General features: G+C 39.2%; 1 protein-coding gene across 1 annotated transcript in view; it reads right to left on the bottom strand.

Moving 5' to 3' along the window:
- Positions 1–17,976, bottom strand: part of XPR1 (xenotropic and polytropic retrovirus receptor 1) — a 52,440-nt gene that overhangs the window by 7,807 nt on the left and 26,657 nt on the right. The window contains exons 3-9 of the mRNA XM_053470384.1: positions 5,205–5,306; positions 4,902–5,122; positions 3,357–3,506; positions 2,927–3,010; positions 2,098–2,179; positions 1,361–1,548; positions 209–388 (exon numbers count right to left, since the gene is read on the bottom strand). Of these exons, the coding sequence (XP_053326359.1) occupies positions 209–388; positions 1,361–1,548; positions 2,098–2,179; positions 2,927–3,010; positions 3,357–3,506; positions 4,902–5,122; positions 5,205–5,306 (1,007 nt within the window). The remainder of the gene's footprint in view (positions 1–208; positions 389–1,360; positions 1,549–2,097; positions 2,180–2,926; positions 3,011–3,356; positions 3,507–4,901; positions 5,123–5,204; positions 5,307–17,976) is intronic.

Genomic DNA, 17,976 nt, shown 5'->3' with positions numbered 1-17,976 from the left:
CTAGGCGGGAACAAAAGTCACATGACATTAGGGAGAGGAGGCGTTACAATAACGTGTGGTTACAAATAACAGAGGGATATTGAAAGGAGAACGTCGATTTTGAAGAAACCAGCGGAAAGGTCTATATGAAACAATAGGAATTAGGGGTGAACTGATGGAAGGGAGCGGGTCACAGAGAAGACGAGCTGTATTGGGGAAAAACACTTACCAGCAGTTTGAGAAGCCAGAACCGAGATTTGTAGTAGAAGGTCTTAGTGGGATTGACAAGGAAGAGCAGCATGAAGCCATACAGCATGAGAGGATTCACCTGCATGTACACATTGATGTAGGATCCAAAGATACAGGACAACAGACTGAGACACCACAGCATCCCAAGGAAGCCTGCAATCTGACCAAGACAGACAATTAATATGCAATGTATCTAGATCTACATATATATATATATATTATATATATCACCCTTTGGAATCCTGCAATTGGTTCAGTAATGTATATATCAAACGAAGAGACAACTTAATGTGTATGTACAGCAATGAACAGAACATCCATAGGTATACTGTAACTTGACAGTGACAGGCACTTAATATTTGTATAATAAGCACTGCATGAAACCTGCATTGAAAGTCTTCAGTAACATACACAGTGATCAGTACCCTTAGATGTATAGAGTTGTCAGGAAGCCCAGTGTGATAAATATAATAAGCTGATCACGTTTTCCAGCAGCTTTGTTCATGAGAAATCTTTCCTCACAGTCAGTAACACCAGTGGCACCATATCACAAATCAGCAGGACCCCCACTGCTGTTGAGATAATGTTAAGTTCAGTGTTCTACATATGGCAAAACATAACGAAGAGAAGCATGAGCTGGAGACCTGACTTTGTTAAAGGACCTTTCCAGCCATCACATACACTTTAATGCGTACAACAGCTATGTGTCCCCTTTAAATTGTCATGGAGTCTGCCTCGCAGATGGATGGAGGAGCAGTCAGGAGAAATGCTTTACCCCAGACAACACTCATGTATTCAGCTGGTTGAGTAGGTGCCAAAGACGCATGGTCTGTATGTGGGCATTAAAGTGTTAATGTCTGTACAGACCTTGCCACAAGCAAAAATATTAAGCTTTTTACTAATTTGTTAATGACAGGTGTACATAAATATTCCTGTTTATTGGATGAGTGTAGCAGGTGGTCAAGGGGGATCAATATTTTAATCTTTGGACAAGCAGCAACCCGATTAAGATCACAAAATGAAATGTGTTTTATTACTCTCAAGGCACAAGAATAAGTAGCTAACATGCTTGCACAATCTATAAACTACATAAACATTAAGGAAATAAACAGGAAAGAACGTTAAGTCCTACCTCAAAGAGGTGCTGATGGGAGAGGTTATTCCGGGGGTTGAGTTCAAAGATTAGGACATGATTGACACCGGCTTGTCTCCAACCATATGTATTGATTCCCAAGAGAAAGAGAAACTCCACCAACAGAAAGCCCCCCCTGTAAATCCTCACCATGGGCCACACATTTAAACCTTGAAGCTTAATGGCACCTAAAAGACACAGAAAGCCTATTTGCATTAGAAAACGGCAAAGAGTGTAAATGGCTCAGGGTACGAACCTTCTACTCTAGTGTCTACTTCACCTTAGTCATAATGTCTGTAGAACATTCCATTTATTGTACGGAAAATTATGAAGCACTAGGTATGGCTATATACTTAAAAACATACGGCTCAAGATCCACTGCTGACCTGTAATTTATTTTTGCAGTGAGTAGTCATTTTTCTTAAGACAACTAAGATATGCATCTGGCTCTACAGCACCTACATGTCACCACTTTCTATGTTTCCATGATCAAGCTTCTATAGTATTAACGCATACTGATTGTATGATCAAAGATTACACTTTGATTTCTCTTTGATGAACAACCTAGAAACATGTCATATATAACACCACAAAATAATAGATTTTACTTTTAGAAAATTCTGTTTTAGAATATAACTCAAGTGAGCAGAAGACTACATGAACTGCACTAATGGAAAGCGTTTCCCTTTAAGTGCCGGGTTATTTAAATGAGCTCAACAGAAAAACGAAAGACTCACCAGTGATAACAACAGCCAAATTCAGTACAATAAAGACCCCGAAGTACAGTCCCACTCGGAAAGTTGTCCATGCTGGTGCAGGCTGCCCAGATAAATAGAAGAATCCATAAGAGAGATTCAACATACAAGTGAGGTATCAGAGACAAAAGAGAGTATTTATTAAAATATTGGACAACCTGTATACTATTAGCAGAAGCTGAAAGTACCTATTTATAATGATAAATCCGAGGAAAGAAAAAACTGAAAGTCTCATAACACTAAGCATGGCCACTGTATACACTGTCTATATATTGGAAAAGATATTTGGACAGGTACAGCACCGCAGATAAATTTGATAAACAGGGAAACTTCACAGAAATGAAATGAAAAATAGAGGCCCTAGAGCAACAAATAGAATTGTTTCTTTGATACAATTATGTTCAATTACATCAACAGAATTACAACAAATGTATATTTTGAAGCTTAGTAACTTCTAATGGCTTGAATTCACTGGTACTTAGTTTTCAACACCTGGCTTCTCCATTTTGGCTTTATTTTTGTTGGATAAATCATGACACAGTGTAATATGTTATGTGTTGTTCATCTGAAGTTTTGTTTACCTAATTTTTAGACCTGCTAAGGAACAGATGATTATTATATGATATGTAAAACCATAGAATTCACAGGACTGTACATATGATTGATGCAATATATAGAAAGATGCTGATAAGCGCTACAAGACTCCCTTATAAAGAAATTAAAATGCTTGGTTTGCACAATATTGAGCCCCAGTATCATCAAACATGTGGCAAGTTAACGGCTAAATACATCCCTGGAGGAAGCTGCTTACCTGGGCAGCTCCAAGGGGTGGCACACGCAAACGTTTCATAGCTTTCTGTCTGTCCCCGGCTTCCAACTCATTGGTCACCACCGCCTGAAAAAGAGGTTAAGGGATTAAGAGAAAGGTTTCAAGAAAACCAGATATATTTAATTCATATTCTAAAAGCCACTGAAAAAAAAGCAAGTTTTTCTTTGCCGATTCTGATTAGTTATATAGATATCCAACAAACAATTCTGATTATGGCGTAAAAACCAGATTGAGGTATCTTTCTAAATCTAAAACGTTTGTATCCTTAAATAGCATTACAGAAAGACACATGCCATTATTCTAAATTCACCTACAATAAAGTAAAGAAACTAACATGCATAAAATGCAACTTATTATCACAGATAAAGAGAATTGTGAATACTTCAAGGATATTTAGACTTTCAGGGCATACCTCAGTTTCCGAGATCAATTGATTGATTTTCTTGCATGTGTAAAATGGCGCCACTTCCACGTGAGCCACGCGCCAGTCCGCTCCGCGACTCGTCTCCAGGATCTTATCATGTTTCTTTAGAATTTTGCGGAAGCCAGTGAAATTCAGATTCTGGTGGAGAGCACCAAAAGGCAACGTCACCAACACTTCATACAATGTTTAAATCCGGACGCATTATTACTTTTGAACAGGGTTATTTGTTTATAACAGAAATTAACTCTTTCTTTATTAATGTAACTCTTTTTGTAAAGATTGATGTATCTACGGACAATTTCCTTTGATTATAATTTTATTTCAAAGTAGCTGGGGGACAGGGAAAGACGGAAAGTATACAGTGGGTGGGATCTGATGAAAGCCTCCATGAATTTGCAGAGGGCAAAAAATCATTTCAAGGGGGGCTTTGCTATCATATGAATGAAAGTGGGCATTATGAGTAAAGTTTTTTTTCTATAGGGCTGATACAAATATGTGACCATTAAACATGTATTTTAGTCATTATGCATTTGATGTGCCATGTAGAAATTATTGAGCATAAATAGGATTTGTTGCCGTCACAGCTTTTAGTACAAATAAACTAATTAATGAAAACTATCTACAACTTGTGTTGATTCTTTTGTGATTGCTCGTAAAGAAAGAAATTTAGTTTAAATGTTGACCTCATGGAAGCTGAGATCTGTCTCGGAGTGGCACAGACGGCATTATCTAATCAATTCCCTGTCCTGAAGTTCGTTCTCCTTGCCTACCCTTACATACACTGTCTGAACCAATCAATAACAATTAGCAAAGAGATCTCTTAATTGCCAGGCATAATCATGTAGACCATGGGAAAAAGAAGCAGAATACCCTTTTCTGTGGTACACGCAGTGTTTTTATTGCTAATGTATATTGCCCATTTGAATCTGTTCCATAGGGTCAGTGCATAGAACCATAAACTTAAGGATTTGGGAAAAGAGACCGATCTCCTTTAAAGCTTGATTGGCCCTTCAATCAGTGTTCCTAAACGAGGTCTTTCATGTACATGAGGCTTACCGTGAATGTAATACCTGTTCAAAGGGTCCCTGTTACTTAGATTTGTTACTCTATTTCGATGAAAGACACTCATTTCCAAACAGGACGGAACGGGAAATATTTACTCTACCAGAAACAATGGAAGATAATCTACAGAACATTAAGCTTCAAGCAATCCACGTCCACAACGTACAGTTACAATTCCAGATTAAAGAGCTCATCGCTATCACACAGCTGTAAAGGAGTACGTGGATTGGATATAATCCATGGAACAGATACATGGTCCATTGGCAAGCCTCTTCTGTGTTCCGTCTACTCTGCTGAATTTAACTTTTGTACCTGAATGCAGCAGTAGAAACATCATTCCTAGTATTGGCGAATGGCAAAACCTTCACCCAAAGTAATTCTTTCAGCATTTATTTATTCTTTGTCCTTCACATTTCATTTTTTTACTGGGATTGCTCGATGGTCATGAGCCCAATTAACGTCAGATCGTACCTGGTAGTTTTGCAGCAGAATAAGGCTCAGATAGAACTCGCTGAAGGCCAGTTTCAGGTCACGGATGTTCCTATGTTGGACTCGCTCCTCATGCGACAGGGTGAATACGGCCTTTCGCCGCTGCCGGAGGCCTGGCGCTCTGCTCTCTTTCTGTGCATCCAGGGAGGACTGAAGCTCATTTTGTAAGGTAGCCGAGCGTCGCTGAGCTTCTGCCAACTTTTCTGCAACCACAGGCAAGAAAGTTAATTGCTAAGTTGCACAACCATGTTCTGAATTATGTTTTGTTTTCACTTCTCCCCTTACCTGAATAAAAGGTATTTATTTTGGCAAGTTCCTTCTCACAGGTCTGGAAGAATTTTTCTTCAAACTTGGCAAAGTATCGCTTTACTGTATCCTCATCAGTTACTGCAAGTGGGAAAAAAAGGGGGGGAGCACACATTTAATTTATATTTGTACACAATTAGAGCAGTTTACATAATGGTGTCACAGTGCTCACAATCGGAACACCATGCAGCCTATGGGTGTTAAGGTGGAATCTCCCATTTACGGCAGACAACACATCAATCCTAAGCTACCGTAATGCCGGATTCACCGTCGCTAACTGGTATAGCATGTGTAACAGTAACAAATACTAAGAAATAGTAATAGCTTAAGTGCGCATATACAATGTAAGTCAGATGTGTAGCTGTAATGTAGCACATTAGACAGCGAGACTAGCACCTGCAATGTGTTTCTGCACATTATATCTCGGGGCAGTAGATGTCCTGATGGCCTTTGCTGAAGGGTATAACAGCTTCCTTGTATCGGAAGGGGCTTTTTCACAACTGCCACCAGTGCCTAATGGGCAGTGATGTTTGACGGGCGTAAATATGCTGTGAAACTACACAAGATGTTCCGTTATTTGCAAAAGAAATGTTTTTTTTATTATGAGAAAAATTATTTCCAAAACATATATTCCCATTGAGGTAAGAACAAAATTATCTGCTCTTGAACATTTTCTGTATGCATTACCCCAAAGAAGAACAAAGAATCAGCATCTCATTATGAGAAAACACTAGGATACTGCCCCCCACTCCACTGGTACAAAAGACTGGCCTTGAGAATATACAAACACTATTACCAGCAGCAGCAAGTCAGTGTGTGTGGCAGGCAAAAGAAAAAAATATCACATTTCCGATTATAAATCCTCTGAGGAAATGGAGAAAACCTTGGTTACTCCCTTATGTGTTGATGAAAAGGCTGCCGATGTGAACCCTTCACTCCCTGAACAATCGACGAAGCCCATAATTTAATTTTACACTCAACGTCCAGGAAGCCGGTCAAATTAAAATCTTTAATGGACATTGGCAAAATGATGTTCAGGATCACAACAGAGCGTCTCCGAGCAAACACTAATTACCAATTATTTCGTATTACTATCTCCTTTGTTTCCTTTAAGCCAGATCTCAAAAAGTCAGAAAAAATGATTTAAAAAGGCAAATACATAAGAAAAACAAAACAAAAGAAAGGTAAGTGGTTCTAAAGGATAAGCGCAAGGCTATCCTGACTTTAAGACAAGACCATGGGTTGATTTAGGTCTGAGTCTCTACATCACGGAAAACGGGCAGACTAGATGGTCCGCATGGTTCTTATCTGCCGTCACATTTTATGTTTCTAATACACTATGTGCAAAGCACTGACTGCAAGTTTTGATGGCCCTGGAATTCAGCCCCATTCCTTCCTTATTAACAGTTAAATTCCAGTCCTGTTTGCTCATCCAACAGCGTGTGTGTGACCTTCATGAAGGCCACTTGCAGAATCATAATCCATGAGCATACTAGTCATCTGCGGTGCACTTATCTCTTTCTGCTTGCACATCCAAGTCCTCCCATAACCTCTGTTTTTTTATTAAATAATGCATTTTATTTCCAGTGTAACAAAATAAAAACGTAGCGCTGTCCAAGCCAATGGGTTCCAGCCAATTGTCCGACTCTGTTCATCCTTTGATGTGACAAAGCACAATGTTGTTGTTTAATAAGTCTTTGTTTACGTCGAGTTGCCCGGGTATTGTTTCTACGTGTTTTGAGGGTATAGCGCAGCACAGTTCAGAGGGATACATTACAGTACGATGGCGATATAATAATCATATTATACAGGCTCTCTCGCCTCTATAGTCACCTTCTTTTTACATTTAATTATATTTGGGTGGCCTATCCCTGCTCCTCCTTTATGCTTCTTCATTGCTTTGAATGATCAGTCCAGACAAAGCCTGGTTGGTATGAGCTGATATCAGGGCCATCATCACATACGGCTCCCTGCCTGTCGTCATGAGGGAGAGATTTAAAATTAGCCAATTTTAAGGTGCTGTTGTCTAAAAGTGTTCTCCATTATAAATAACTATATACCAACTTCCAACGGAAGAGTTTTAAATGCTGTGCAATGCGGTTTATCTTTGGTCCCAGGTTGGCTTTGTATGTATACACTACAGGAATGTGTAAATACAGAAGCACTTTTGTTTAGTATGTATACTTTAACGTTATTATACCCAATTTGGAAATGTCTAACACTTGTTTCCAGAGCACGGCATGCGCAATGGAAATCCCCCATGTGGAAGCGGAGACGGTTATCCGAGTTGCCCTCGCACCTGCGTGTCGGAAATGTCAGTTCCGCACACAAGCACTATTGCACCATGGCCGCTTGTGCCAATACGCTAGAATAACAAGTGTGTTCACAGCATGGCTAGCCTTTAATTGGCCGGAGCTTCCTCCTAAGGTGGCTTTAACGGGCTTCACTTTCCATGACCCCTATTAGATTTCACATGGGAATTGGCGGGGGTTCTATTTACCGTCGCTCTGGAATAGCACCCACGGACAGACTGAATCATGCAGAGCGCCGGTTTGTAAACAGAATGCAAGGTCTCAGAAACTGCTTTGCATCCAAATCACGGATTACAGTTTTATTAAGAAGCAACAAAACATGTCTTCAGTAAGAGTACCACCTTACATCAGATGGGTTGGTTTTTTTTGCATAAAATACTCACAAATTCAGCACAATAGTCTCTATACACGTCCGGCTTCCTCTGCCGCCAGCTCCTTGGCTTGCAGATGTCTTCAGCTGAATGCATAGAATAACTATCAATGCCTGCATAGTATACTTTCCATCAGCCAGCTCCACGACATATGCAAAAAATTCCAGGGGGTCTAACAAGACCTCCAGCATGCATGCGCACAAAGTGTTCCCGATATACTGTATTTTTAAGCATTTTCTGTCACACACAAAAAAAAAAAAAAATAAATAAAAAACAAGGCAGAGCCATCCTTTTTTCTTAAATGGAGAACAAAGAAGTTCCTGGCGAAAGCAGATGTCTTATCAGGTATGTTCTAATTAAATTCATGGCCCGGCTACTTCAGACCGGAGGAATCTGATGAATACAAATTGTTTATCGCAGGGAAGGTCGTGGAAAGTGGAATGTGAATCTTCGTCTCAGGGAGAGGGGGTTATCCACTAATTATCTGACACTAAGTGATACTTCATAGGTAATATACCTTAAGGCATGTTATAATATTTGCTTTTCCTATAATCTCGAGTAAGAGTAATATTGTATAGTATACCTATATTACATACATACAATATTCTTATTTTATCTACCACAATATTAGGCTACACCCGTGCCTTACATATATTTTGTTAGGTTTAACCCCCAATTAGAATTTCTCCGATTCCTAATTATTTTTAAGGTTAGCTAGTTCACTTAATAGTCTAACCTGTGAAAGATGTTGGTAAGGCTGGTAATCTGGGACCGATTCCATCAAAAACCTTTTGATGGTTGAGGACATCTTTCATTGATGGGTAATAAACGTTTACAGCCCTTGGGTTAACCGTTTCAGTACTGGTCAATAACTAAAATTAGAAGAGAGCGTCTTGGTGGCGAATTCTGCAAATATTTGTGGTGATCGAGAAAATCACAGAAGATCCTAATTATAATAATAAGTAACACACATTATCCTTTTTTGGAGAGTTTTCACTCAAGGGAGTGAATAGTAGTGATAAAGTTAGTCTTTAAAAGTTTATGCGATGACAAAGAATCACCGTGAATTGATCATTTTTCTGATTTTTTTTTAATCACTTTTATTATTTTCATTTAGCTCAAATTCTTCATATCTACAACATTCCACTGACTAATTGAAACTTTATGTCAGTTAACATCAAGACAATGATTTCCACTAAAACTATTATCATTCGTTATCTGCAGAGACCAATTAGACACCAACAAGAAGTGGTAAATATAATGTTATTTTTAGATTTTGAAATAGAGGTCAATTTTGTCTTCAACATTTAGAATAGTTTTAACCCTTTTTGGGGGAAATATTTTTATTGTATATAACGGTTTATGAAAACATTTAAATCCTGTAATTGTAAGATATTGACTTGTTGGAGGAAAGGGCATTATCTATGAAAAATAGTTTTGGTATTCGTTGATTCTCAGATACAAATTGTTGTAGCCGGCAATCTATTTTATGCATAAATTGCGTGTTCATTGGCTGTGCATATTACTGTGAATTAATATTTTATTTACAGGGAATATCTCTTTAAATCACAGCATCCACCGTTATATTTGAACATAACCAGAGAGTTCTGTTATTTGGAGCCGATGTAGTTGTAGTTAATGTGGGATCGTTTGGAGGAATATGTGATGTTAATGCAATGTGCTTTGTGTTACTTGTTGCATCAATGTTTATGCTAAATCCATAAGCAAGTAACTATTACTGATCGATTATCGAATATTACACCGTATTCAATACCATGCTATATTTTGACATTTTGTGTTATACTGTTGATATCTTATTGATTTTTGTTTTCACAATAAATTAGACTAAGAAAATACTGTTGTGCCATATCTCATTTTAAATTATACATTTTAGTATGATCGGTAAGAACTTTGGATCTTATTATTGTAGGTGTGGTCCTCTGATAGCATATAACACCATAATATTTTCATAGTTTGATAAAATACAGTTTTTTTCAGAATTTTGATCACACGTATACATACTATTCTCAACAGATATAGGCCAGTGGAGCTAGTTCTGCAATAGCTGTTTGACGTTTTACATTTAGTATCATACTTCGGTTCAAACTGGCTAAGGGGCTCACTGCTGTGTCCAATTAGGCCCTCTGGAAATTATCCCTATAGGAAATGAAAATGTTTAGTTCTATCATCAGGTCTCTTAGGGGTTTATCTGCTAAACTGGAACTCGCATAACAGGTGAACATTATAAAACTCCAGATTTACTATGCATTACGACGTGCCAACCCAGTTGAGCTTCTCATGGAAAGGTGGAGATGGCCCTGCATAATGCATAGTTCATGTAGGAACATAAGTTGATGTGTAGAGTTTTCAAGTTAACTATGCATTGTATAGGACCAGCTCTACTACTCATGTAGCTCTCTTGAACCGGACCATCATAGACTTTAACTCTCCTGCAAATCCAGGTTTAGTGAATAAGTCTCTTAGTCAAGTGCACACCCATTTGCAGCTCATAACTTAGCCCATGCCTTGCCATCTTTACTACCCTAATTAGTAACACAATACAAGTACAAACCCAAACAAAGATCTATTATATAGAGGCTAATAGAGATTAATAGATAATATATAGAGAGTTCTACGACAAACAGATCATTAGAAGGCTCCAGGCTGGTTATGCAGGAACCATGCGGCAACATAGCTTCCTTCATAACATGAATAATACTCCCTACTGATTGAATTAGGTCTGTGGGAAGCTCAAGCTGAACTCCATTAACTGATACCCAGGTAATGGAAGGAATCAGGAACATCTGTCTGGGAGTCTCGGCACAGAATAAACACTTGATGGTCCAAACAATGGCTACTCATGACATCTTCACAACCACATACCATGATCAGTCCATTAAACAAATGGATAAGGGATATTGATACAGTTAAAAACTGAAATGGAACTAAGACCCAAAAAAAATAACTGGCAACAAACTCATTTTTCTTTGATATGTGTGATAATAAGTTCTATAACGTGGTAACACACGACATTAAGCCCTCTTTGTGTAGACCGATTGAAGATGGGGAAAATCAGAAGGTCGGTCCACTTCCCTTGAATACCCCAAAACTATAAATCTACTATCTGCATTCAAGCATTGGCCAACATATAAACATTTCGCTCTTCACTGTGTTCGTATGCCAGCTTTTCACGTTAAAGGTGACAGTATACCAGACACATCAATATCACACATTCAAACCCAACGCACACAAAACGCTGTTGTTCAAAGTTGCCCATGAGTAACAAAAGAAAAGTCGGACAATGTTTCAAACTACCAGAACCGAGCATGTAGATGAAGGGAAACAAATGCCCCAGATCCAAGCATTCCCATGATGTAAACGACAACAAGGAAAAAAGATGAAAACCGACTTCGTTCTTAACACAGCCCAGGCTGCTCTTACATGCGTTTCTGAACCCTGTTAGAATCCCCTTTGCTCCTGGACCTGTAAGAGTAATAGACCTGACGACGTTCACGACAATGTGGAGCTGATTTTGCTGCTCTAATTAGCAGTACTGCCGGCAAACCGCAGAGGTAACAAACAAAATGGACAGTTTGGTTCTTATCCCAGGACAGTCCATTCTTGCAGCTCGTTGTTGGCAGTACAGACCTGGAAGCGGACAAAAGGCTACCCGAAATATTTATGCCAAGATTTCTGAAAACTGGCATTAACCTGTGAGTCACCAGGCAGGCCTGCTATAATAAACCTGTATTCATTGAAATATGTTCTGGGCCGGACTGCTTTAGCAACGAGTTCTATAAAATCTTTAGAGAAGTGTAAGCTATCCGCCTAGACAGAATATTTAACATCTCTATACAAGGCTTTTTCCAAAACATAGTAAAGTATATAAGCAGAGAGGTTGAAACCAGTTATCCCAGATAGTGACCAGATAGGGTTCGTGCCGGTTAGATTATCAACAACATTAGACGCGCGGTGGACGAGCTGGATACGAGCTCCTCTTCTGACCCTGTCGCTGGACGCAGAGAAGGCCTTTGACAGCGTCAGATGGGACTTCCTGGGAAATTCACTCAAGGCCCGTGACTTAGGTCGTAGGAATAGATGCGGAATGGTTCAATATACCCAATGGAACAAGATCCCTCTCTTATCGATCGAACCACTAGCTGCAGATATTCAGGATAACCAGCGTATCAGAGGTTTCAGATAAGGACTATAGAGCCATCAAAGTTGGCTTAAGGCCATAAAAGGGGTTTTTAGAATGGGTTATCGTTTGAACCCAGTGAAACTTTTTACAAACAGGGCTTGCCAAAATGTATAGCCTGACGGATGAGAACCGTTGTAGGTGTGACTCAATAAGCGGAGATTTTCTTTTGCATATTTAGTGGAGCTGTAGGCCACTAAATATATTGTGGGAAAAAATAAGGATGTTAAAGTTCTACGCTACATAAATGTAGAGGCGCATTATGAGAACTTATGGATATGGTCTTACTAAACATATGTGGGATAAATTGATTGGCAAATTGGAAATACGTGCCATTTGTCACTATGATCCCAAATACTTTCCAGCCAGTTCTGTGAAATTAGCTGTCACTTTGGAAGTACAACAATCTGTCGTCTACAAATGGTCCTCTTCATGTAATCTACAATATTTTACCAATACAACAAGCAAGAGAAATCAAAGACGTACATACATAAAAAACAAAATACGTTCTACTGAGTTTAGTTAACATTCTAAGAAGTGGTTTGCATGAACAACCGCACAGCCCATAGGCAGCCATGTATATAATGTGTATGTATTGCTGTAGCCTACAGATGTATATCACCATTTTATAGTTTTACGAAACGCGGACGCATATCCGCCTGTATCTGCAGCAAAACAAGCCGATAGAATGGATTGTCTGTAAATTAGTGGATCATCTTCGTCCCTTACTGAGGGGTTGGGAGCGGAAACATTTATTCTCAGCATAACTCACTGTTTAGTGAATAAATTCCTAAGAAGACAGCCTGGGCCTTTGAGAATTTTACATAAAAAAAGTAATTAGTCGTCCTTGTGCAGAAGTGATTCCAACAGAACATGGAAAAATGAGCATTGTACAGTTTAACACTCATTATGAGTAGCTAATGAAAATCTGTAGACTGCCGACAAGCCTGCCGCCACCAGTCACCATCCAGAGCGAGCAGCGACTGTGCAACTTGGCTTAGCAGTTTGATGCCTCCGGCCACGAAGGTAATTATTAGCTGCGCAGATATGATGTGAGGAATATTTGAAAAAGAAATGAAAAAAATTGCTTTTTTATTGAAAGAAGAGAAGTTATTAGGGCCAGCCGTGGAACCGCTTAATGACTACCGTGGGGGAAGCCCGTGTAGGGCAAGGGCGGACTATGAGCAAGCGAAATGAGATCAAGGTGGCCGACCAACTGCAGCAAAGTCTCACAACCTCTATTCATTTAAAGTGTGGAACGGCTATTATGATCCATGTGAGGAATGACCATAAGTCCGAAATATGCAGAGAGGAGGTATATACGTAAAGAGGAGAGGAAGAAAGGAAAAAAATAGTTAATGTAAAAGCATTAAAAATAAATGATAATTTACCTTGCTTTTTAAAATGTACCTTTATTTACAATATGTTTGACATATTGCAAACAATTACCAGCCAGTAATATCAGTTGTCACTTCCCCCATTTGCTGCATTGTATCGTGCGCAGTGGCGATATCCAATCAGAGTGCATTTTTCTCTCGTGGTTACCATGTCACCCCAGAAACCTCTTGATTTCCACACAAAAGGGCTGACCTCCCCCATCCTGCACCAGCTGCTGCCCCCCCAATCACAGCACGCATTACCAACACCTCCGAGAGTTCGCAGCTACCTGCTGAAACCCATCAGTGCCGGGCTGTCCCCGTCATCTGCAGCCAGCCGGCCGGGGAGGTGTTGATGGAAAAGTCCTTAGCAGGGGTCTTAAAAAAAAAAAAAAAAAAAAAAAAAAAAGCACATAGCAAACAGGATTGCTGCAGCTTCCAGGGCAAAGCGATTAGAAGGGGTGATTCTACCAGGTCAACAATAAAATGAACAGACACTGCAGGCAATTAATGGCACAGCATATGGTGGCATTAGGAGAAAAAAAGCGATGGGTGGTGTTACACGAGAGTAAATGCTAAGGACAATTCTGATTGTTTAGAGTTATTCAGATTATAACCTGTCTGGGGCGGGGGCAAACACTTGTTTGCTTAGCACAGACCAAGGTTTAGGACAAAGAAACGGTATCACAGATGAGATGATGGGGTTAATCAGAATCTTTTAGAGGGGCCGCGGTTAAGTGTTTTCAGAGGAGTCTCTGTGTTCTACAGGTTTAGGTCTTGGGGATTCATTAAAGAATGAATCTCAATAAGTATTTGGCCATTTAAGGGTTAATAAAAAAAAATATTTTCTGGGCCCAGCTGAAAAGAGGTTAATGAGCAAGTATAGAAAATGCTAAGGAGCAGGCGACCTCCTCCCTCCCTTGAGGAAGCAGCAATCAGAGTTCTTATGCACATTATATGCAGCCGGGAGGGATTGGAAGGAGGGGGCAAAATGAGAGATGGATTCTGTGACCCCACTGACACATTTCAAGCGTGTTTAAAATGGCAGCAAATAGCTGCTTTAGAGAAAATTGTATTTTTTTGTGTTCCATAGAGAAGAGGAGGGGTTGGCGGAGTGCATAGCGATCGAGGTGGGTGGTGGGGCTGTGCGTTGGAGTAAGTGGAAACGATAATGCACACTCGCTAATCCTACAGCAGCACCTGCCAAACCCATCACATCTTCATAGAAACCATTACGCCGTATTCCTACAAGTGGAGATCCGACGGCGACAAAATGGAGGCAATAATCACCGATAATCATACATTCAAAAAGCAGCAGTGCTTTGGGTAATATCTATTTTAATCTCCGTCCAGGTGTATCAGGGAACGCGTTCCTTTTTTCCCTTTATATCTATACATCTATATGCACTTAATGTGCATTATCGGACTATGGTATGGCTCTTTAATCAATATAACTTTTCTATTATGCATACGGCTGCATTCACGTGGAAAGAGTAACAAGAGATATATATACACACACACACACGCATAGTACTAAAGACAGCGCCTTAAAAGAAATTTATATATATATATATATATATATATATATATATAAAAAATATATATATATTTCTGCTACATAATTTTCTGTCTAAACCCTTAAATTTGTTTTACACCTGAATAGCTAATCTTCTGCAGCAAAACTAAAACTTAAAAGAAACCTGTACAACCAAGCGTGTTTTTTTTCAAAGCACTTCTCCTTCGGTGGATATTATACATCTGCATTTGTTATGCAGGATATACATAATATTGCCTTATTTCCTCAACAAAAAGCAATACGATCTGCTGAACACTTGTCTTTAGATCTTCTGCAATTAATTTTGTTTTGTCTAAAAACACAGATCCCACAATCTGTGGGCTAATCACACGGGGGTACATCGCTTGTTATCTCACTTCAGTAAAGTAAACAGACACAAGCAATATTGTTTTTTATGAAGACACATAAAACATTGATTATAGGGAAAAGTATCACAGCGAATCCAGACATGTAGAGCGGACTTGGGGATGCAGAAGGGGATTAGCCAAGTACAAGAAGGCAGTTGACCAAAACATGCTGGTGTGTCTGACACCCGTCTCTTTGTATTCCATCGTAAATCCTGTGGAAGAAATGAATTTATAAAACTCATAATAGATGAAGTTTCTAAGGAGGATGGAATTTTGGGGCCACCGCAGGATAGTGAGGGACAGCGTTGGCACAGACCAAATGAGATACTATCACTGTCTAAGCATATGCAAATCCAAGCAATTGCAAAGTTTTCAGACTCACATGTTAATGTACCATTTTATTCATTTTAAAGAAATGTCACCATAAAAATAGGAAACAGGAAAAACCGTGCAAGGCATTTGAGGACATGACAGACAATGGTTAATTGGATTGGTATATGGTTTGTGTATTCGTTTTTATCACCTGTCCCCACAAAACCCTGGGCCCAACACCACAGTCTGTCTGGGAATACACGGAGAGAAGCTACTCAGGCTGCCTAAATCCACAGTGGTAGCACTCCAAGACGTTTGGAACAACCTACCCGAGTTCCTCGGAAAAACTGTGTGGAAGTGTACCTAGAAGAACGGTTTTGAAGGCAAATTGGTGGTCCATTTGAATTTTCTTCTTTTCACTCAGTTTATATTTTAGCGTTTTAACAAAATACAATCACCATGTCTATTTTTGAAAGCATTCTTACGGCATTTTTTCCACACGTGCCAAAAACATTTGCACACTACTGTATATTTGTACATATATGTAATAAATAAACATTATTGTAATTGTAAATTACTTGACCTGATAATACTCCTTATCTCTTTAGAATCTTAAATAGACAATATATTTAAATCTTGGATTCACAAAATCATAGCATCTTATGTAACCAACTGGTTAATAGTTTAAAAAATCTGACTATAATTATTTCTAAATCAACAGCATATGGCAACGTGTCAATCAAGGATCAGAATCACTGCAGCGTATGTTAACAATAGATCCTACAGCAGGCTGCAGCCTGGATTTCAATAGCTGCCTGATAGTCCCAGTTCCCCAATGTCAGTTCTTATTCAATTTGCATTAATACAAATGAAATTCAAAGAACGAAACCAAACATCTTTCAAAATGCAAAGGTAATAATTAATATGAATGCTTGGAATATATATATTTATTTATATATAAAATTTATATACATCTCTCAAAACGCGGTTTGCACACATTAACAGCACACCAACAGTTAGGTGGCAGGGAAATGGCAATAAAATGCCAAGTGTGGTTACCTGGCTTATAGGATTTGCCCATGTCTGGGCAGCGACTTGGCCCAACTATGATTAACGTGGCTGGTAAGGTTAGGCTTGTGAAAGAACTACATTGCTCATGTAGAGGCTGCTTGTTGCCTGCCTTTGCACTGCAGCAGGCAGACGCTCCATATGTTTGCTACACTGTCTCAATGTCATTACTTTGGCACAGCTTAGTCAGTCTGCAGAACCTTTGTTTAGTCTTCATAATACTATAATGATATAAGCTTATTTGTTACAATTTACATTTTTTACTATCATTTATAGTGTAGAGAGATTTTGCAGAACGGCAGGCGATTAAACACTCTGTCAAGGATTGCAGGCGTTGACTGCCGGCTGATCTTGGTCTCCTGAAATAACAGTATATACAGAACTGAATTAATTGTAGCCTTTAGATTAATGCTCAGGGGCTCATTTCATAGAGATGGTGCCGTTTGGACAAAGAATGATATTAGAGAATACCCCTCCTCTCCCACACCCTGGAGAAGGCTTAATTGCGAAGATCGATGCAGAAGTGTTTGCTGCAGTTTGCCAGCGCGTGCTCCTGCATTACAAAATAGGTTTGTTTTCCACTGACCACTTTGTTTCGACACATGGTCTGATTGTAGCTGTCTGAATCCAGTCTAGCGAGTCTGGGCTTTTCAGACCTAGCCGTGTTGAGGTTCTACGATGGCCGAGGGCATTGGATGGACATCCAACTTCATTGCGTTTTTATATTAAGTTTCGGGAATACAAAAATCGCAGAAATTCTTAATCAGTTACGGGGATTGAGTAAGACGCAGGTCATGCTCATTGGTGAACGGGTAACAAAGAACCGTAACTAATCCTGAAACTCTTTTACCCGGAAATGCGTGTAATTGCTTTAGCTCACTCCCTTGTGTAACAATGCTTACGTCTCTTTATGCTATCACCATGTTAAAGATAAATTCCAGCTAATAATCTGTGGCGTTTCCCAGAACTACTATCTTTGGTAGATGAGACCATGTCCTCTTTTACACAAGTGAACTTAGATTCAGGAAGAGCAATTTGGGAGTTTAATTCTGCCCCTAGCCATGTTATAAGTGTCCTTGTAGCCTTTGTCAATACAGGCTTTCTCCGATTTAGAAACAGGCGGAACAGAATAAAGCACGTTTCAAATCAATTAAATATGGGAAAAGTGGACTGGCAGAATACACAATCTTT

Source organism: Spea bombifrons, chromosome 6 (genome assembly GCF_027358695.1).
Source record: "Spea bombifrons isolate aSpeBom1 chromosome 6, aSpeBom1.2.pri, whole genome shotgun sequence".
Taxonomy (NCBI): domain Eukaryota; kingdom Metazoa; phylum Chordata; class Amphibia; order Anura; family Pelobatidae; genus Spea; species Spea bombifrons.
Note: the sequence above shows the minus strand (reverse complement) of the source record. Positions and strands in the feature narration are given on the sequence as shown.